Source organism: Dipodomys merriami, unplaced genomic scaffold (genome assembly GCF_024711535.1).
Source record: "Dipodomys merriami isolate MVZ:Mamm:240054 unplaced genomic scaffold, mDipMer1.0.p SCAF_138, whole genome shotgun sequence".
Lineage (NCBI taxonomy): Eukaryota > Metazoa > Chordata > Mammalia > Rodentia > Heteromyidae > Dipodomys > Dipodomys merriami.
Window position 1 is genome coordinate 1,454,364 of NW_027202693.1, and position 21,565 is coordinate 1,475,928.

Sequence of the window (21,565 nt, forward strand, 5' to 3'; positions counted from 1 at the left end):
AGCAAGCGTACAGCTAGGGGTGGGGGTGGTTGCGGGTGGGAGGGGGGGGGCGGAGGGCTGATTCAAGCCAGAAGCTGGCCTGCTATTCTCCCATTAAATTCTGGCTCTTCACACATCCATAAGGGCCGGTTCCTCTGCAAACTCCGTCTTCAGCCCTCTGAGGACAGCAAAGCAGCCTGCACTCCAGATGATCGGGAACTTCTACCTGCTCGCCGCTTCCCACGAATGGGCTCCCGCGCCCAGAAGAGAGAGTTCAGTCTGCTCCCCAGCCATGTGTTTGGCTCCATGAGCCTCTCTGTCTGCGCATCCAATTTCATGAAAATTAGATTAATGAGTGTTAATTGGCAGTGGCTTGGCAGGTGTCAAATGGAACAGGAGGCTCTGGGCACCAGGATCGCAGTGCTGTGGGGCGCTGGGTTTCCCCACGGGAGTCCAGAACACGGGTGGCTTGCGGTAGCTCCATCCAGCCCACTCCCAAGGGACAGACCTGGCCATGGACAGGGGACACTGCAATGGCCGGGGGCGGGGCGGGGGGCGGCTTGCTTGTCATCCATTGGTCAAGAGTTTTGGTCACTTCAGTCACTCATGTGTATATTCATTCATTCCCTCATTCATTTCTTCCCTCATTCATTCGTTCCCTCATTTTATCACTCATACACTCATTCATTCATTCACTCATTTATTCACCTCTCACTCATTTACTCATTAATTTCGAATGCCTACAATATGCCATGATCTCTGTTGAGGTCTGAAGAACAAGCAGCAGACAAAGCAGGCGGGGTGCGGTCCTTACAGCGCTCACCTTGTTGGTTAACATGGACCAGATGATGACAGTATACCAAGCAGTGTTTACACCTGCTACCTTGTTCTCTCCATGAAGTCTGAGAAAAAGTTTCCCCTTACCCTCCCCCCCACTTTTAAAAATTGTTATTGCTAGACTGGGAAAGTGGCTCAATGGTAGAGCGCTTGCCTCACATGCATGAGGCCTTGGGTTTGATTCTTCAGCACCACATAAGCAGAAAAAGCCAGAAGTGGCGCCGTGGCTCAAGTGGTAGAGTGCTAGCCTTGCGCTGAAGACCTGAGGGACAGCGCCCAGGCCCAGAGTTCAGGCCCCACGACTGACAAAAATAATTTGTTATTAAGGGATACATAAAATGTACAAGTTGTGCATAGTGACGAGGTCTAGAGCAGGGTAGCTGAGGCCTGATGCCCAGCTACTTGGGAGGCAGAGCGAAGAGGATCGCAGTTTGAGGCTGACTCAGTGAAACTATAAGCGTGTATCTGAAAAAATAATGAAAAACAAGCTTAAGGCATGGCTCAAGGGGTAGAACACCTGGCTAGCAAACATAAGGTCCTGCAGTTCAAAGCCCAGTAGAGCTAAAAAGGGAAAAAGGAAAGGAAAAGAAGATCCTAGTGAAACCCACTTAAAAATTGCAGGTGGGATAAAATTGAATATGATCCAAGTAGATTATATGCATGTATGGAAATAGCACAACAAAACCTCCACCTCGCACAATTAAGGTGTTCTAAAACAACACAAACACAGAATAGGTTAAAAAAAAAAAGCCCTGCAACTATAATTGGGTGCTATGTGAGATTTGATATATGGTGCATTGCACTTACCAACTTGACAGTGAAAACTTAAAAAATCCCCCTTCTGGAGATACTTGGTATATTATTCCCATCTTTTTTTTTTTTTTTTTGGTCGGTCCTGGGCCTGAACTCTGGGCCTGGGCGCTATCCCTCAGCTCTTCAGCTCAAGGCTAGCGCTCTACCACTTGAGCCACAGGGCCACTTCTGGCTTTTTTCTTTTTGCTTATGTGGTGCTGAGGAATCGAACCCAGGGCCTCATGCATGCAAGGCAAGCGCTCTGCCACTGAGCCACCTTCCCAGCCCTCTCATCTTTTTTTTTGGTCAGTTGTGGGGCTTGAACTCAAGGCCTAGGCATTGTCCCTGAGCTTTTTTTTTTTGCTGAAGGTTAACGCTCTACCACTTGAGCCACAGCTCCATGTCTGGCTTCTTTTTTGGTGCTTAACTGGAGATAAGAGTCCAATAGGCTTTCTTTTCTTGGGCTGGCTTCAAACCAGGATCCTCAGGTCTCAGCCTCCAGAGTAGCTAGGATAGTAACTGTTATTCACAAGGCGCAGATGGGGAAACGAGGTCCGTAAGAGATCAGGGGGCCTGAGCCAACTCTGCCCCCGTGAGCCCATGATTATCTGGAGGTGCAGTTGGAGGAGGCGTCTCTGTTTTGCAGGAGGCACTGGAAGCTGGGAATTACTGCGCTAGGCTCCTTCCTGAGGCTTCAAAAGCATCTGTTTCTTCCCACTCAGTCTGCCGCGTAGCCCCCCCCCCCCGTGCTTTCTCCTGCCTCCCTCACCTGCCCCACACATCTGCTGAACACAGCAGGCCAGCCAGCCGCAGCCTGCAGCAGGAAGGAGCTCACTGGCAGGAGGGGTCTGGCGCCTGCTCAGCAGGGAGGCCGCAATGATGATGCCCTAAGAGAAGCGTCCTGGCGAGGGGTGTTGCTCTTTACTGCAGGGGCACAGGCCCTGGTGTATGGTGTGACTTCGAACCAGCCACTCCAACTGGCAAAGGGCAGTTTGTTTAACATGATTTAAGACAGGTACGGGAGCTGGGCAGAGACCATGTGGGCACTTGAGGAACAGCAATGGATTGGACTGGCCAGTTGAGAAACCACCCGAGCCTTATATTGGCTTGGGCGGTAGATGGGCATCTGTTGTTTCTGCCGTCCAAAGCCATCCTCTCCTTCTGGGCATAAGCACTCTTATGATAAGGATAGGCCTGCCAATAAAAAATTCCAACCAATCCTGTGGCCACAGGGGTGGGCACATGACTCAGCCTTAGCCAATTACAGCACCTCACTTTCCTGATCTCTGTGATTTAAGAGCCATCTCTTTGGCAGTAAGGACAAAGGACATGATGATTTTCAAACCATGGAGTTTGGAGGAGAAGCTAGCAGGGAGTTAGCTCTCTATAAAAGACACTAGATTCAGGTTGAGGGGCTCAAAAGGTTGAGCACTTGCCTAGCAAGCATGAAGCTCTGAGTTCAAATCCCAGTTCCATATTGTATATATGTATGTATGTATGTATGTATGTATGTATGTATGTATGTATGTATGTATGTATGTATGTATGTATGTATGTATGTATGTGTGTGTATGATGTATGTATATTTGTTTGTATATTTTCATGCAAATGCCAGTTCCCTTGTACAACTAATATATGCTAATAAAAAAAAAATCAGACACTAGACCGAAACTGGGTCCAGCACAAATATAAAATGGGTGCCAGGGGATATGGAGGCTCTGGTCTAGCTCTTGAGTCAGCCTCAGGCTGCCTTGGTTCCTGCATTCTGCATTGCGATTCCATCATCCAGAGATCCGTGATTCAAGAGACCTTCTCCTGACGAAGCATCAGAGGGTTGGGTTAGTGCTGCTTGCTGGTGGACGAATCTTCATTAGCCCCCAAAAATCATCTGTTGAGACCATTTTCTTCTCAGATTTCTTTGTGGCACCTTATGCATTCTGTACGTGCGCTGGGCAGGAGGCATGCTGTGCGATTCCACAGGCAAGTTCACCCTGTCTGGACTTGAAGTGGCCCCAGTGGCCCTTGGGGCCTCTTTCTCATTCCTTTGGCAGCTGGGGGAAACTGAGGTCCATCTCAGGAAAGAGAATTGCTGGAGTCACACTGGAAGTCAGTCAAAACCAGGGGCTGGGGAAAGGCTTGGTTCTCAGCCCAGTACTCCAATCAGAGTGTAAGAACAAGGGAGCAGACATGCTACCTATGCCATGCAAGCTTGACCTCAGCCCAGCCATACCCCCTCTCAGTCAGCCGGAAATGTCTTCCATTCAGACTTCCAAGACACACGAGGTTTTGTTTGGTCTTACTCTCAAGAGACCGCTGGACTAGAATACACCTCCTAGCATCTGGCAGAAATACAAGCCAATCCCACAGAAAGCCTGGATGCTTTCGGTCAGAGCCATGGCCTTCCAAGCCTAGTGGTCTACACATTTCCTGGAAACCCCTCCCCCCCAAAAAAGAGGCTGTCTGGTTGGGTTAGAAATCACTGCTAAGTCAGAACTTTCTGCTCCAACTCTAGTAACCCTACAGTTCCTCAATTTATAAAAAGTCTCTTTCAGCTGGGCGCTGGTGGCTCACTCCTGTAAGGAGGCTGAGATCTGAGGATCATGGTTCAAAGCCAGTCTGGGCAGGAAAGTCCAAGAGACTCTTACCTTCAATAAACCACCAGAAAACTGGAAGTGGCACTGTGGCCCAAGTGGTAGAGTGCTCATCTTGAGCTGAAGAGCTCAGGGACAGTGCTCAGATCCAAGGTTCAAGCCCCACGATTGATCAAAAAAAAAAAAAAAGTCTTTTCATGCTATACAGGTTTGATGTTCAAATTTCTTTGGGAGGGAAAAAAAGGTTCCTCTCCAAAAAAAGGGGGGAAAAAATACAACTGGATGTTGGGTGGGAACTGGGCTATGCTCTTCATGTCTGCACTTGAAATCTAGATCTAGTAAATAATCAGAAAAGAATTCCAACCAGCCCTGTGGTGACCCAGGCCCAGAAATCTCATTATTGGTGGCAAAACGCAGGTTTAGGCTTTGAATAGCAAATGTGATTGGCCAGAGGATGGGTATAAAGACAGTATCTTGGATAACCATGGATCCATCATGCTAAGTACATGCTGGATAAGTGACAGACAGAGCTGTTTTCTCCCGATAACTTGTCAAATTCTCACTGAGGAGCAGGTAAGCTCTAAGCACTGGCCTTGGTGACCACGAGTGGCTGTGGGGAAATCTCTTTACCTGTCTGGCCCTCTGTATCTTCCCCTATGGATTGAAGGAACTAATATTTAGATTTTCCCAGAGGCATAGCAGAGCTTCTACTTATGGACTTGTTACTCTAAGGTTGAGTGCTCAAGCAGATACATTCTCATTAGCTTAACAATATAGATGCTGGTTTCTTTTCAAAGGGCGGTCTCTGGTCAGATACTTCATGTGGCTCTTGAGGAGTCCCAGGCTCTTTCTACATTGTGGCTCTTCCCTCCTGTATGTTGCTGGCATATGTCTGGAGAGAGCACGGAATAAGCCACATATGTGAATGTACTGAATCAAGACAATTCAAAACATCTGGGCTGGCAAATGAGGAATGATTGAGGGAGAAGAGGCTCTGGTGAGGGGTTTGATGGGCCAGTTCCAATGGTGTTCTACCTACATCTCATTGGTCAAAACTCAGTCATGTGGTCACACACAAGAACAAAGCAGTCTGGGAGATGTAGTCCAGTAGAGAGGGAAGGAAAGCAGGCTTGTTAGGCAACCAGCCCGTTGGATCCACCAAAGTATGCAGAAGGCAGTCCTACCCCAGCCCAGGAAATGGCCTCTAGGTGGGGAGATGGCCACAGCCTTTATATAAGGAAGCGTGTTCACAATTGTACTCCTGCTGGGAAAGACGTTAAATGATCACCCCAGCCGTCATGGTACACAGATGAAAGAATGCAAGGTCGACTTAAGACAGACAAAATGACAGGGAAAGGAAGCCAACATAGGTCCAAAAAGACAGTATCTTTTTTTTTTTTTAATTTTAAAATTCTGCATCTGAAAACACAGTATGACAGAAAGCATCTATGTACACCTGCGGTGTTTTTGGTATGATACAGTATTTAATACATCCACTGTTTTCTGCAAGAATGTCGCTTTGTCGGACAAACTCCCCTAGACCAAAAAGAAAAATGACAGCTAAGGCACAATTTTGTTGTTGTTGTTGTAGTTGTTTTTCTGATCAATGAAAAGACAGAAAAAGTGGGAAAGTGGGCAGGTAATGAAATTGCTTCGGAGAATCACATTCTATCTCGAGGAAAAGCATTCGGATGATTAGAACTTTGTCAACTCCAGAGAGTTCGAAATCTCTTAAAATACTCCTTTAAATAAATAGCAAAATATCTACATCTTTCAGTGTGTGCCGTGTGAATTCTCTCTTCTTCTTCTTCTTTTTATTTAAAACTTTATTTACAGCTTCTCTTTCGCTTTTAAAATCAATACATTACAAAATAGTTCTGTACAGTTTTATGCATATCATGATCTATAACAAAATAGTTATTCTTTTTTCTTTAAAACTATATCACCACGTCTTTGAAAACAATGAAGGCGACGGTAATAACTTATCGAGAGACATCCCCTTCACACAAATACCCGAAGCAATGCCGTGGGCGACATCAACTGAACACAAAGGGACGGATGACTCGGACCACTGCGCTGGGTTCCAGTGAGTTTCCTGTGAGAACCCCCGGGGTTGTCTTTGGCTCCCATCAGCACGGGGGGGTGGTGAGGGGGGGGTCAAGGATGGCATCCGAAGGCGGGGGGGGGGCAGAGCTGGTCCCTTTGAGCACTCAACCTACTGGGAATCTTCAATGCTAGCACTTTCCAGGCAGGGAGGACAGAGAGCCACAGGGAGAAATCTCCTGGTCCACCCCTGGACAAACCCCGTGAAGAAGTCACCCAGTCTTGTGGGGAGGGGGGGACTGGAAAGGTGCTCAGATCCATCATGGTACCAAGGAACGGAGCTGGCTGAGGGAGAGCTGCTCACCCCAGGCTTCATCCCGCCCAGAGGGAAACCGCACCAAGCTCCTCCTCTGTGCCAGCTGTTTTCATCTCACCTGTGAGCCCCATCCCACAGGAGTTCCGGAGGCGGGGCTGCTTTCTGGGGTGGGGTGTGGAGGGGGAGGATGGCAGCTTTCCCCAAAATAATGTTAAGGCCACATTTCAAAAAAAAAGACCAAAAAACAAAGGAAAAGCCTAAGGCTTTGTTAGGGGTATGTGGGAGAGGGGGAGGGGAAACATAACCTGACAGAAAGAGAAGACCTGCTGGGGATGGGTGCGGGCGTGCTTCCGGCAGGGAGGGGGCGGGGAGAGGCCACTTCCTCCCTGCATGGGGCAAAGACAGAACCAGAGACAACGCGAGGGGCGCACAGGCCACACGTGACGGTCCCCTCGGTCTCAGGAGGATCCTGTTCAGTATCTGGTTTGCAAGGTAATAATAATGATACTAATACTTCAAGGTTCGAGAGACGGAACTGAGGAAGAGAGAGGAGAGAGAAAGAGAGAGAATATTTGCATAGATTGTATTCAGCCCCAGAACACCTGGACATCCCAGCGGCCCCCCCCCCCCCCCAGGTAAACTTCTCAGCAGACACAATGAGGTAGCACCTGTGGTTGACCCTATGGGGCAAAGGAAGGGAACTGAGGCAGAAGCAAGAGGGCTCCCCTTGAGCAAGCATGGCTCCTGGTGCCTTCCGAAAGAAGCTTCTAGAAGTGCCAATGTGACTGTCAGGACATTGAGATCTGGAGAGAGGCCAGCTGCTTCCCCACCACTCCTTCTTCCAGACTCTGGCTGGGCCACAGCAGCCGGGTTTGATGGGATCCCAGGAGACAGGGGCAGGGGTGGGGTGGGGAAGAGGCATCTGCGTGGGAACGCAGGGGGCTGCGGTCTGGGCCTCTGAGACATGGGGGTACCAATGGGCCGGCCGTGAGTCGGGCTCTGTGATGGAGATGTGCAGTCAGCGTCTGAGCTCCCTGATAAGCCAGTGTGAGGTACTCCTTTTGCTTCTCCCTCATGCTGGTTCCTTCTCTTTACATCACTTCGCCAGCAATGTCTGCATGGAATTACGAATATTCTTTCCTTTGCCTCAATTCGGCTAGGAAAAAAAATAAGTAGCTGACACTGAAAAACTCAAATCTCCTGTTAAAATCTGGACTTGTGATTTCTCTTATCCAAGTGGAAGATTCCACTGCTCTGAGCTAGCATTTTGTTGTTGTTGGTGGTGGTGGGGTGGGTCTTGAACTCTGGACCTGGGTGTGGTCCCTGAGCTTCCTTGTGTTCAAGGTTAGTGCTCTACCATTTGAACCACAGAGCCACTTGCGGTTTTTGAGTGGTGAATTGGAGGTAAGAGGACTTTTCTGTCTGGGCTGGCTTTGAACCATGATCCTCAGATCTCCTGAGTATCTAGGGTTACAGGCGTGAGCCTCCAGGACCTGGCTGAGCTGGCATCCTTACACAGAGTGACAAGCTGGGGCTCAGCCTCAATTGCTCTTTCTGGATGGGTCCTTTGCAGGGTCCTCTGTTTTCCAGAAATGCTTCCACACATGCATGCTCTGGGCCTTGCTAAGTACTCGCGACTCCTACCACCGAGCGCGTGCTTTATCTGGCATGCCTTTGTTGCGCTCTCTAGGTAAGCCCGTGGACAGCCGTTTCTAAAACATGTCCTCCCTGCAAATGCTGCTGGGGACCTGGTATCTCGAGCCCCCAGGGAACGTGAAAGGGGCATCCTTGCTCACCACCCCCAACTCCCGAGGGCCGCCGATCTTGCCTGCTTTGTCTTCCTTCCATCTGAAAACCAGGCCATTGTTCTTACACGGCCAGCTTGGGGTGAGAGACTGCACTTTTTTTGAGGGGGGGCGCTGTGTGGTCTTGCTCCCCGTCTCTTTCCTCCTCCAGTTGAATTCACAAGTTAAACAGAATGGGAAAGAGTGAGGAAGACTCTGGCTTGGACCAGCTCTTCCTAAAGCAAGGGTGTCTCCTGCGAAGGCTGCTTCGTGCAGGACATGGGCAGTGAGCCCTTCACACTCTGCCTTCTCCCCAGGAGTCCAGACCTCGCCTCGCATCTCTGTCTCTGGGGCCTGAGCCCTGGCCATTCTGTCCTCTATAGGTGGTGCCTCACTCACGCTTTTCTTTTCTTGCTCATTCTGGTGCTTGAACTCTGGGCCTGGGTGCTGTCCCTGAGCTTCTTTTGCTCAAGGCTAGCACTCTACCACTTGAGCCACAGCTCTACTTCTGTTTTTTTTTTTTTTTTTTTTTTTGATAGCTAATCAGAGATAAGAGTCTCACAGCCTTTCCTGCCTGGCTGGCTTCGAACCATGATCCTCAGATCTCAGTCTGCTGAGTAGCTAGGATGACAGGTATGAGCCACGGTCCCTGGCTCTCATTCATGCTTTTGAAATCACCAGGGAGCCATGGCTCAGGGCTGCCGGCGTTAAATAGCAAGACTCCAGAACATTCCCCATTCCTCTAGGAAACCACGTGTTCTCTCATCACGGTGGGCTTTGCTGGGAATTCTTTTCTCTTTTTTTTTAAAAACCAAATATAAGACTACAGAAATGTTCTCCGGTCCAACAACAGAGGGGTCAAAGAACAACGCCCCCCCTGCCCCTTTTCACACCAATGGCGTGTGAGCAAATGGTGGTGAGCAAAGCCCGAGGGGAGGAGGGTGGTCCCCAGGGAAAGCCAGCACTGAGTGAGCAGGGACCTTCCAGCACCTTCCAGGGCTGCGTTCCTAAAGTCACCGAAGATCACATGGCAGGAAGCACCAGCACAGAGAAACCCCAGGCCCGGGACAGCTCAGGGCAAGGGAGGTTGTGTGCTGGACCCGGGGACTTATAAACCCACGTGGAGATGCCACGGGCCATGGGCCAAAGCCACGAGGCCCTCAGAACCCCCATGGCTGCCTCCCGAGTGATCCTGACCCCCCTCCCAGCCAGTGGGCCTGGAAAACCCTCAGTGGAGCAAGTGGGGGTGTCCCTGCAGTCATCTCACCCCATCTCTCCCCAAGCCTTCACCCTGGCACGTCCCTGTGTTGGCAGCCCCCCCTCCCCGTGGCTCAGAGTTCCCTGTCTTGGGTTTGGGGGGACAGGGCCAGTATGAGGAAGAGCAAGGCTCAGATGATCTGGGAGGAACCCACTCCACACTGGGGGGGGGCGCTATCACCCCTACTTTACTCTGAGGATGAGGATGGAGGGCAGAGGTGGAAAGACAGCAGCAGCGGGGTGTGGGGGGGGGGGAGGATGGGAATGGGAGAAAGGAACGGAGCCTTTTGTGAATAAAGGCAGCTTCAGTTAGTAAGATAACATAATTGACAAGCTGTCAAAACAGCACCTACTAATTAGTCATTGACTAAAACATATAAATAATAAATATCTGGAGTTCCCTCTCTGTGTCCTCCGTTGCTCACGGGTGAGGGCAGCGGGGGAGGGCGGGGGTCAGGCCACCACTGGGCCCGGCCGCGAGGGACTCGAGGACTGACCGGCTTGCCTTGGGAAGCGCAGCATGGCTCTCCCCAGGGAGCCCTGTCATGGTGGGGAAGGGGCTGGAGGAGAAAGGGGGGCCCCTGGGGGGGGTGATCCTCGGGTTAGAGGGCAGCGCCCTCTCCCCCCAGAGTGCCCATGGCAAGAAACGCTTTCGGTTTCTGTGAAGGTAAGCAACGAATGACAGCTGTTGTTTCTTCGTGTGGACAAGCCTCTCTCCCTCTGTTGGAACTCGGCTTCTGGGTTCCAGGGGGCGCGTGTCTGGGTGGGCCGTGGGATCCTGAAGGTAGGATGTTGAAACCTGACTCTGAAATGCCTTCCTTGGGGTGGGAGAGGTTCACGGTGGGCCCGTGTGGCTTGCTCGTTGCCAGCAGCACCGAGTCACAAGCACTTAGGGGGTCCTGGCCTGAGGGGAGGGGCCCGTGGCAGGCGGTGGGTGTTGCTGTGGACCCCCAGCTCAGGAGCTGCTCCAAGCAATGTGTTGAGGAGGTCCCCCACCTCCCCCACCTCCCATGCCCTTTTTCTAGGACTGGAGGTTTCCCCGGGACCCAAGCTCAGATGCACGCCCCCCAGCCCCCTGCTCTGTGGGTGACAGCTATGGGGGAGATGGGTCTCCAGTCAGCCTCTGGGGGGAAGTTGGTGGAGGGTGGGAGATGAGAGTCTCCAGGCCTGCTTCTGTCCCTGACCAAGACCCCAGGCTGTGCCCCAGTGACTCCCCAGCCAGAGTGTAGGGAGAGGAAGGGGCAGGGCTGGTGCTGGAGGCCCCACGGTCTGGGCAGTGCTGGTCCAACTAGGTAACGTGGTAGCCCTTGGTCAGGAAGAGGTACCGAAGGACTGACCAGCCGGGCTGGGCCACAGAGGGGACCCCTCAAGGGGAACCCCGCCCCCCGACTCCTCAGCCCCCACGGGCCTGAGGGGAGCTCAGCCCACGGTGAGCTTCCACGCCTGGTGGAGAGCACAAAATCCTGCTGTTCAGCATCAAAGTTTGAAACTCACTTGTGGGGACGGGGCAGGTGGGGGACAGGGATGATCAGGGGTTGGGGAGATGGGAACCTGTGGGAATGAGGTCAACCAGAAGGGAGACCCGCCCGCCCCCTTCGCAGAGGCTAGACGCCCAATGCGGGCCAAGCCAGCGGCGGCTTCCGAGGCTCCATCACCCTACGGGCTCGTGGGGTACCCTGCCCGGAGGATGGGGGGAGTACCACCTCACCTCGCCCGGGGACGGGAAAGGCCGAGGTCCAGGCCCCACCGGCCGCCTCTGGCTGCTCCTCCATCGGGATCAGATTGTGGGTTTGTTTTGGGGGGCCCGCGCCGGGGCTACCTGAGCCGGCCGTCGGGTTTGACGGCCCCCAGCTCTGACTTGGGGTCGGGGCTGAAGGAGCTCCAGGCTGTCTGGCTGCAGGCCGGCACGGTGGGGCAGGCGGAGGGGCTCACGGAGCACACCTCCATGGCCGTCCACATGGCGCCCACCAGCGCGTCCAGCCAGCCCTCCAGGGCTGCGCCCGTGGACGCCGCGTTCCTCCGTGCCTGCTCCACCTGGGCCGGGCTGACGGGCAGGCCGAGGACCGGGTTCAGGCTCTGGAAGCTCTGCTCCATGTAGGCACTGCGGGGGGGCCCATTGTGCAGCTTCAGCGCCTCCTCTGAAAACCGAGGGGACAAGGATTAGATTAGAAGCGCAGCTGACGGGGCGCCTCCTCACACCGTAGTGGGCCCTGTGCTGGGCACGGGGCATCACCTCATGTAATAAACAAATAAATATATGATATGTACATATTATAGTATATATATTTGGTGGCATTGGGGTTTGAACTCAGAGCCTTCAGTCCCTTAGTACTTGAATCATGTCCTCAGACTCTTTTTTTGCTTGAGTTCATGTTCAGATAAGGTCTCCCACTAGCCCCAGACTGTGATCCTCTCTTACTTCTGCCTCTCATGTATATACCTCTCAGGTATACACCCCTCTCTCTTCCCCTGCTGACATCATTTTCCTCCTGTCTGACAGGAAGTGTTCCTGGGTTTGTGACTCCGGGAGAGGAACAAGCCCAGATCCAGCTGGCCCTCTAGAACCTTTGTCACAGACCCAGCCTACCGCGGGGCCAACACAGCTGGGGAAAAAAATTATGTCTGTACAGACCCTGAATGGGTTGCTTTAATTCTTGTCCTTGCTCCCTCCGCAATACAGCGCAGCCGCTATTTGCACACCATTAGCGTGCTATTAGAGCAAGTGGAGGTGATTTATATTTGTAGGTTATAGGCAAACGCTCTGCCACTCGGATGTGAGTGTTCAGAGAAGCTCCCAGAGACATTTCCCACAGACGGCCGGCTGTATGGTGCAAATGGAGGGAGCAGTGTTTTGAGGGTTTCCGTTTTGGGAGTCTGTCTTAGGCCAGTCTGTCCATCCACCCTCACAATGGACAACACCGGTAGGAAACGCACTCGCCCGTGCTCTTCTCTGGGGCTGGCTGCTCATTCATCCCAATCTCGGCTTAGGAGAATCGTGTATTGAAGAACACGATTCCCATGCCCACTACGATTTCTACACAGGAAACAGTACTCTGCTGGGACTCCATCTTGTTGGAAATACAATCCAAACTCTGAGGCCGGCCAGTCATGCTGGATACAACCTCAGCGGTGCAGGGAGGAGCCCGCGTGGCTGTCCAGGGCAAAGAGCCAGAAAAAGAAGCTCAACCCAGTGACTGTTGACTGCTCTGCCAGGCGGGCTGCATGGCCCATGGGTGAGCACCCTGTCTGAAAAGTTCCCAGGGTCCCACCAGTCGATCTATTTTTCCTGCAGGAGCATGGAGGTACTCACCCGGTTTGATGGGCTGCCTGTTGGAGAAGGTCAGAGGGGCCACGAGGAATTTGGTCTCAGCCACCGGCACCCAGTGGTGGAGAATTTTCACCGTCCAGACCCCAGGTCTCAGGGGCAAGTTCAGGGGAGGCTTGTAGTGCGTGAACTCCGCGGTGGACTCGATGAGGATGTCGTAAGTGGCGGCGATGATGTTCACGGGGTCCACCCACACGATGGTCACGGTCACGTTGGGCCCCTTCCCCCACCTCTGCATCCCCACCGGCTCATCCATGGGCCCCAGGAGCCCCCCGAAGTTGCGGAAAAGCCTCTCCTTGGCATCCCAGTCAGTGCCCACCTGAAACGGGGAAGCTGGTCAGTGCTGGGGCCTCTGGTCAGCCGGTCAGCTGCCGGCGTGGGGCTGGGGCTGGGCCCAGGGAGGCCTCGGGATGCCTAAACCCATTTCACAGATGAGGAGACTGAGGGGCCGGCCATGCTTAGGCGTGGCTGCCCAGCTGTGGAGTGGGGCTGGGGTGTGACGGGACCTGGACGGCTCCAACTCAGCCGTGGCACCCCGGGCCTGGCGCACAGCCTGGGCTTTGAAGCAAAACCCCAAATATTTTTGGAAATAAGAATGTGTCCACCAAAAGTGGCCGTGAAGCTACCCTCAAATCAAAGCCCCTGAACCATGCAATTCTGCACACCCCATTAAATCTATAGCATGCCGGGTCCCAGGCCTTGTGGGTAAGGGGCTGTCCCTCAGCCTACATCACATTTATTTTGTTTTTTTTTTTTTCAAAGCAAACTCTGTGTGTGTGTGTGTGTGTGTGTGTGTGTGTGAGATGTAGAAAAACTGAAAACTCTCACGCCAGCATCGCTTTTTCTGTCGAGGCTGATGGGGGTTTGAGGAGTACCAGCGAGCTCTTTGCAGTCCACGCCGTGGACATTCATAGAGCTGGGCCTACCAGGCCTGTGGCAGTAATGTCTCGTCACAGGCTGGCCAAAATCAAGGGTCACTGTGGAAGGTCACCCAGTGGCAGGCAGGTAGAGAGTCAGCTCCCAGACCCTCAGCACCTATCTCTTTAACGGGACACTAATGTCCTCAGTGGGTCACCAGAATCTGCAGGAGCATGGTCAAATGGGGGGCGGGGGTGGGGATTATCCAGTGAGCATCTGTGGTGGCTCAGACCTAACCAATCCATTCAGAGCCATCGCTGAAAAGGTTGGCTTCACGAGAAACTCCCATGCATGCCCATATGCCATGGGGGTCTACTGAGCACGGAGAGGTTGAACAAAGTGGGACTGGGGGGTGCTAGAGAAGGACCAGCAAGGGAAACGGAAGCAGGTGAGACCCTGTCTCCCATCTAGGCCAAGCTCCCTCCTCCCACCCGCCCATCCACCACTCCTCCACTGACTGATGGTGCTCACACGGAGCCAGCCCCAACACCAGGAAGTGCGACCACAAAAACACACCACGCATTTGTGCCCAAGGAAACCGGGAATCAATTCTGAACTCTTCCGCTTTCTAGCAGTGATGTAGGGGAAAAAAAAAAATCTCAAAATCTCCATCGGCCTCCATTTCCCAATCTGTAAAAAGATGGTACTAATGCCACCTTTTCATTAGCAAACTGGTTTGCTACTGGCCCATTACTAACACCTGTTAGGACCTAAAAAAAAAAGGCTAAGCTGGGCACTGGTGGCTCACACCTGTAATCCAAGCTACTCAGGAGGCTGAGATCTGAAGATCGAGGTTCAAAGCCAGTTGGGGCAGGAAAGTTCGTGAGACTCTTATCTCCAATGAACCACCAGAAAACCGGAAGTGGTGCTGTGGCTCAAGTGGTGGAGCGCTCGCCTTGAGCTGAAGAACTCAGGGACAGCTCCCAGGCCCAGAGTTCAGGCCCCATGACTGACAGAAAAAAAAGTAGGCCAGGTTGTTCTATCCACTCATGCTGTGACCCTCCACCCTGTGTTCAGGGCCATCTCCTCCCTCCGGCAACCCAAGAAACACAAGGTCCATGTAGAAGACAGCGTGTGTCCCAGTGCCCGGCTCTTACCTCAGAGAACTGGAGCCTCCCGAAGTCGCTTGGGGGGCTGGCGACCTTGAAGACTTTCTTTGGCATCACCCACGTCTCCAGAGTCTCAAGCTTGCTCACACCCAGGTTGGTAGCATGGTGCTTGATCAGGAAGCCCTGGAAGCGGTCAGCAAGGAAGTAGAGGTGGACGGATGCCGGGTGGCCCATTGGGTAGTACCTGAAAACACAGCTCACAGGTCAGGGACTCCCAAGTAGCTGGGATTTCAGGTGTGCACTACTCTGTCCAGCTTCTTACCACGTTCTTCTGCGGCGTCAGTCTAAAAACTACTGCCACTGTATGGCTGATCTTAATTACGAAGAACTTTTTGCTGAGTTATAAACGTAAAACATGCTGACTGTAGGAAAGCACAATAGAGAAAATAAAATGACTCCTTTTGATGCCTGTTCCCATAAATAACATTGATTCACAGACACGCATTGAGTCCTCTGGAGCAGAGACTGTGTGTGAACACAGCTTATCGATGACTTTCCCTGCAGCCTCATTTTTATGTCTCCATTTGCATAAATTACATAGCTGCATCTTGCCTTTGCTCCATGGGACTCCTCAAGCCTTAAAATATAGATTGTGTGTGTGTGTGTGTGTGTGTGTGTGTGTGTGTGTGTGTGTGTGTTTGCATGTGTGGGCATGTCTTATGTATGTTTTTAGGCATGCCTGTCTACCATTTATCATTATCTGTAGTCTAAAACAGCGCTGTGTTAAACTTCCTCCAGCAAAGTTATGTTTGGAATGTTTCTTTCTGTATGTGCGTGTGTGTATTTCTCTATTGGTAGTTCTGGGATTTGAATTCAGAGCCTTGCATTTGCTGGGCAGCTGCTCTACCCCTTGCGTCGGGTCTCCAGTCCTATCCTGCTGTTGCTACTTTCAAGTAGGGTCTCTCAGCACGGGGCTGGCCTCATCCACACCGTGTGCTGGCTGGAATGGGAGGAGGAAGCAAGGTCTAGATGGTTGGAGAAGAGCTGGGAGCGGGGAGCGGGAAGCGAGGGGAGGAGAAAGGTTCCTTTTCCTTCCTGCTTGTAAAATAAAAAGCTGTTGCTTGGGCCACCTATGAATTTGCCCAGCACTGATTCCCTCATTACTTTCTGCTGTCCTCACCCAGCTACATGCCTCGTTTTGGAGCTGGAGTTTTTCCATCTTTCTGTCCTGTTAAATGGCTGGGGAAGCCGCCTTCCCATGGTGCATCTGTGCGCAGCACTGACTGGAGGCTGGGGAAGGGTGGGGGCAGGGGGCCCTAGGAGGAAACCCCCCCGGTGTGAGCCATGGAGACTCACACCAGTGCTCAGATCTAGGAGTCCCAGCGGCAGGAGGTCACAGCAGGGCTGGGACATGGAGTTTCTGGAGCTGATGGTGAGGCTTCGGGTCTGTCCTAGCCACCCATGCAGTGGCGGAGACCACATGGGACTGGTTGAGCACCTGAAGCTCGGCCTCGTGGTGGAGGAATGCCGCTTCCCCTTGCGTTTCACCTCAAATGGCGCTGGTGGCTCACAGTTATAGACGTCCCCAGGGCTCGGGGCCTTGTCATCAGAGGGCTGTGCAGCTTTCCTCACACCCAGGAGGAAGACGTGATTCTTCTGTCCCCTGACTCCCCTGTGGCATGTGGGACTGACTGCCATTTTGGCATGAGGCTTCTAGAAGCCTCCCTTGGGTCCCCGGGGCTTTCTCGCATTCTGTTTCTGATTTCTCTCTTGGAAAGTCAGGAGATTTGGTTGCAAACATGTCCCCCAATCTACGGGACTGGAGGCGGGTGTGGCGGGCGCCCCCTGCAGGCAGCATGCGGCACTGCACACACCGCCAGCTGGCACTGAACCAAGCTATCTGTAATAAATACGGCTCTACCTTCCAGTTTCCTTACATTTAAGGCCGCCATTCCAGGCATTCCTGCAATGCACATGTGTCGCTTCATAATGAGAAAATGAGTCAATGCACATTATTTTTAATAAAAGGTCAACATGGTGGACTGGAAATACACATAGGCATAAAATGCCTAGAGGAAAAAAACCCAGGCTCTGCTTCTGCTCTCTGTTTCTTGCCTTTGGGGAGAAGGGTCTTGATTTATGTGCAGTTCTGATTCATAAATGTACGGCTTTGCCCACAGCAAGGCACGTGGTCCCATAAGAGTTAAAAAAAAAAAACAAATCAAAGAGGCCCAGGCCAAAGGATTACAGGCCTGAGGGACATGGTGGATTGCTTTATTCTAAAGCTAGTGCCAGGGGAGAATCCCAACAACCCTAAATAAATTGGGGGTGTCTTTTGGAATTTCCTATCAGCTCATTCATCTTCTGAGCTCTAGGAAGCCTGGGATTAAAGCCTGTCTTGCAGGATGGGCCGTGTACGGAGGTGACATGCCTGTGCGCCAGCTGTCCACTCTACTGTAGAGGGCAGGGGAAAAGGACCCCCGGGGACCGCAGCCACATACCAGGGGTGGGCCGGAGGTCACATCCCTGGGATACGTTCAGCTGGGGAGAGGTTATGGGGCTGTCAGAGGGGAACCCAGAAACAGTATTAGAAGGTAGGTGGTGTTTAGGATGGTCCTTAGGATGATGGCAGTCACAGGAGGCTGTGAATAAAGATGGTGGCCAGTGACTCACTCACCCATGAGATCCCCTAATGATGGCCTGTGCAGGACCGGGCCCTCGAGCATGGAAGACGTCAGGCAAACCTGGATACTGTTACTCAGTTTAAAACCCATCCGGCCCCTTTTGAGCATTTTCTCCTCTGAGCTTTACAGTTATGTTGTCCAGGGAGGGTGGTGAATAATACTCTCGTTTCACACATGGAGAAACTGAGGCTCAGAGTAGCTCACGATTAGCCTGAGGGCCACTGCTAGAAAGCAGAGGTGAGCTCACAATGCAGGTCCCAGGTCCCTGGCCTACTCTACCCTAAGCAGACCTGTGAGCAGGGAGAAGGCCAGTTAGGTAAGGAAGTGGTAAACCTGGTGGCCGCTGCCCAGCAGAGGGTCTGCTGGGGACAGACCAGGGGCAGGCAGGAAACCTACCCGTGTCTCAGAGAGTTGTGGGGAAGGAGCCTTCCTTCTGCTTTCTTCCCTAAGAAGAGGAGGGAGGGGAACAAAAGGGGCACAGGAAGACAGGCCCGGTGACAGGGGACTGTGGCTCAGAGCTCATTTCTTTTTTCACTGTGTGGTTAAAAGGAAGCTAGGAGAGGAGAAGGGGCGGGAAGAGAGGCAGCAAGGAGAGCGATCAGAGGCACGTCTGCGAATCTCTCCTAAAGCAATAATCAGAAAAGAGAATTAAAATAAAACACCCCAGTTTTTTTTTTTTGCAAATATAGGATTCATCAGAAGAATAAAATAATGTCATTTGCAGGGAAATGGACGGCACTAGAACAAATCATGTTAAGCGAGGTAAGCGCATGTTCTCCCTTGATATGTGGAGGTTAGATCTGAAATGCGCTGGGATGTGACAAATTACACAGGATTCTAGATAGTCACATGTAGTGAGACCCAAAGAGGATAGTCTTAGGAGGGAATCACAAAGGTGCAATACCCAAGCACCTCTTCATATGTGTATAACATCACACACATTCTGAAATGAACTCCAGAGCTATAGAAACAAAGGACTCTTTTCTTACTTTGTTTTTTTCTTTGTCTGATGGTTCTGTATGCTTTACCTTCTATAGGGTGTATTCACATGCATCTCTGTGGGAGGGTAAGGGGGAGGGCACAGAATCGGAGGAAAACATGTGAAAGGGGGCATCATTGGAGCCCACTGGCTGCACTGGACATTGATGAAAGTGAACTATGCAACTCGTGGGTGGAGAGGGGAGGGAGGGAATGGGAGAGAACAAGGGAACAGATGACGCTGTACGAAAGGAAGGGTACTCATTACCAGACACCTGGAAATGTCACCCCTCTGCCTGTCACCTCTATAATAACAACGAAGTAAATTAAGAAGATATATATAGGATGTATCAGAACCTTGCTCACCACAGGGAAGGGTCTGGGCTCTCTTCATTGGACAGAACGGGGACACTGAGACCCTCAGGGTTGTACGGGGAGGGGTGGGTACCAGATTCCTGCTGCCATGATGTCAATGTCCGTCAGAGAGGACGGGAGGAAAAGCCGGCGCAGGGAAAGGGGTGGCTGGCTGCGGGGATTTTGCTCCCCCCACCTTCCTCCTCCCTCCCTCAAACTCTAGAACATCCTTTTAAAAAAAATAATTGCCCGCTCATGGGAGGTGAGCTGATTCTAAGAGCTGGTGGAACATCTTAGAATCAGAACTCTGCCTTTTAATGACTGATTGAGTTATATTTTTAGGTGGGAGAATGACATTATAATTATATATACATATATACATTTTAAAGGACACCCTATTTTTTTAGAGGTACCTATTAAAGTATTTATGGCGGGAATTGATACCCGTGTCTGGGATTCCTTCCCACTGCTGGAGAGGAGCAGGGGCGGCGGGGAGGGGGGGGCGGGTAATGATGGCGGTCGATGGCTTTAGGGCTCTACTATTTTCCCCACCTTGTATGTATTTGACACCTTCCATCATGGAAGGCTGATTAAAAAACCCTTAAGTTGCTTTGTTTTGTGTTTCAGGGTTACCTGTCATTTAAGACTACCCCAAGGGCACACAAGGGTGGCATGCATCTGTCTTAAAGCCATGGGCGATCAGCTGATCAGGTTGCGTCATAACCGGAAGGAACTGCTGGGGGCAAAGGTCAGGGGGAGGTGGAGGCAGGGAGGCAGCGATGGAGGTGGCGGGTCAGCCACTGGGGTCCCCGTGGGGAGGACGTGGGGAGGGGCAGCGGGCCGGGATTCCCGGGGCTCACCTGCAGCTGCTCTCCTCGGCGTCGGCGTGCGGGGCGGCCGCGGCGGCCCGCCGCAGGCCCAGGCGCGTGAAGGAGTGCAGCAGGCCGAGCATCACGTCGCTGAGGCTGTGCACGCCCTCCGGCTCATCGTAGATGTTCTCCCAGTAGGCGCGCAGGCCCGGGGTGCCCGCGGGGTAGTTCCCGTACAGGTAGTAGTCCAGCTGCCCGATGATCTCCTGGTTCACCACCGCCTCGAACTTGCGGGCAAAGAAGGTGGGCCGGGCTGTCTGCTGTGCTCACAGATTGAAGAGGGAAAGGGCGTCAGCAGGTGCTGGGGAGACCACCCTCCCCTTCCCACGGCGAGGGGCACCGGGATCCAAACCCCTGCTCTCACACCGGCGGACCCCTCTGTGTCGGGAGGGGACTTGAGGACCCAAGCAGTCCATGCCTGGAGGGCATGGGATGCCGGACACCTCGGCATCACGTAAACCACGGCTATATCCACCGAGTCCTCAGCTCAGCTGTGAGCTGGGAGGAGGAGTTCCAGGAATTATTCACACACACACACACACACACACACACACACACACACGGACGAGCCAGGGCAAATATAGCCTGGGGATGTGTCTTAGGTGGTCAGGAGGATGTGTTGAAACAGAACTCTCTGGCAGCGTTTAAGAAGTGGAAGCTTCAGGCAACCATTTCTGGTTTCCTGTGTTTACACGCACAGTCCCAGACTGTACTTGGGAGGGAGAGATCTGCAGATCACAGCCAGGAGTCTGAATCGCTAACAGGCTTTAGCAGTGGCCTGACCCCTGACCAAGCTAACTCCGCTTCCCCTCTCTCTTTCTCTCTCCCTCTCCCTCTCCCCCCTCCTCTCTCTCTCTCTCTCTCTCTCTCTCTCTCTCTCTCTCTCTCTCTCTCTCTCTCTCCCTCCCTCTCTCTCTCTCTCTCTCTCTCTCTCTCTCTCTCTCTCTCTCTCTCTCTCTCTCTCTCTCTCTTTCTCTCTCCTTCTGGTCATTCTTTCTTTCAGGCTTATTCTTTCTTTATTTCTTGGTGGTTTGCTGGTGCAGGGGGAGGGGGCGGAACTCCTTAGGCTGACATTCTTTGGCGCCGTGCCTCCAGCCCTGCTTTTTACTGGTTATTTTTGAGACAGGATCTCACTTCCAGCCTGGGAGTGTTGTCTGAGCTGCGATTTACCTATGACAAGTGCACTGCTAAATCTAGTGGAATGTTTGTTTAAAAAAAAAAAAAAGAACTTATTTTGGGGTCCACACGAGATGGTGCTTGCCTGTCAGGAGGTAGGAGGCAGAGATTGGGAGAATCAGAGTTCAAGGTCAGTCAGTCCCAGCTCCAATACACACACACACACACACACACACACACACACACACACACACACACACACACACACACACACACACACACACACACACACACACACAGTCAATGCCCCATCTCAACCAGCAAGCTAGACTAGACTACAAGAGTGTTCAAACATATGCTGCTACTTTCCTAACCTCTATCCAATAGGGACAGCCGGTGTCAGTCCCCAGGATGGCATCTATATATTTTTTTTTTGTGGGGGGGACTGACTGAGGAATGTTCTAGAGGGTTGTGATTTGAAAGGGAATACAAAGGAGCAGCATGGCCTTGGAAATAGATCCTTGAATAAGGCTTTTGCCCTTCCTGTGCCTCAGTTTCCCTGTAAGATGGACTATGAGCATGCACAACGTACATCCTGTGAGGCTGTTGTGGGGTTGATGAACGGTCTGAACCTCCCTGGCAGCAGGGGCTGTGGGAGCGCAGGCCCGGGCGG

At 52.3% G+C, this 21,565-nt stretch overlaps 1 protein-coding gene across 1 annotated transcript in view; it reads right to left on the reverse strand.

The window, feature by feature from the left end:
• Positions 1–5,585: 5,585 nt before the first annotated feature.
• LOC138825599 (xylosyltransferase 1-like) overlaps positions 5,586–21,565 on the reverse strand; it is a 155,115-nt gene continuing 139,135 nt past the window's right edge. The window contains exons 9-12 of the mRNA XM_070020272.1: positions 19,768–20,036; positions 14,940–15,135; positions 12,910–13,243; positions 5,586–11,737 (exon numbers count right to left, since the gene is read on the reverse strand). Coding sequence (XP_069876373.1) covers positions 11,415–11,737; positions 12,910–13,243; positions 14,940–15,135; positions 19,768–20,036 — 1,122 coding nt within the window. The 3' untranslated portion in view covers positions 5,586–11,414. The remainder of the gene's footprint in view (positions 11,738–12,909; positions 13,244–14,939; positions 15,136–19,767; positions 20,037–21,565) is intronic.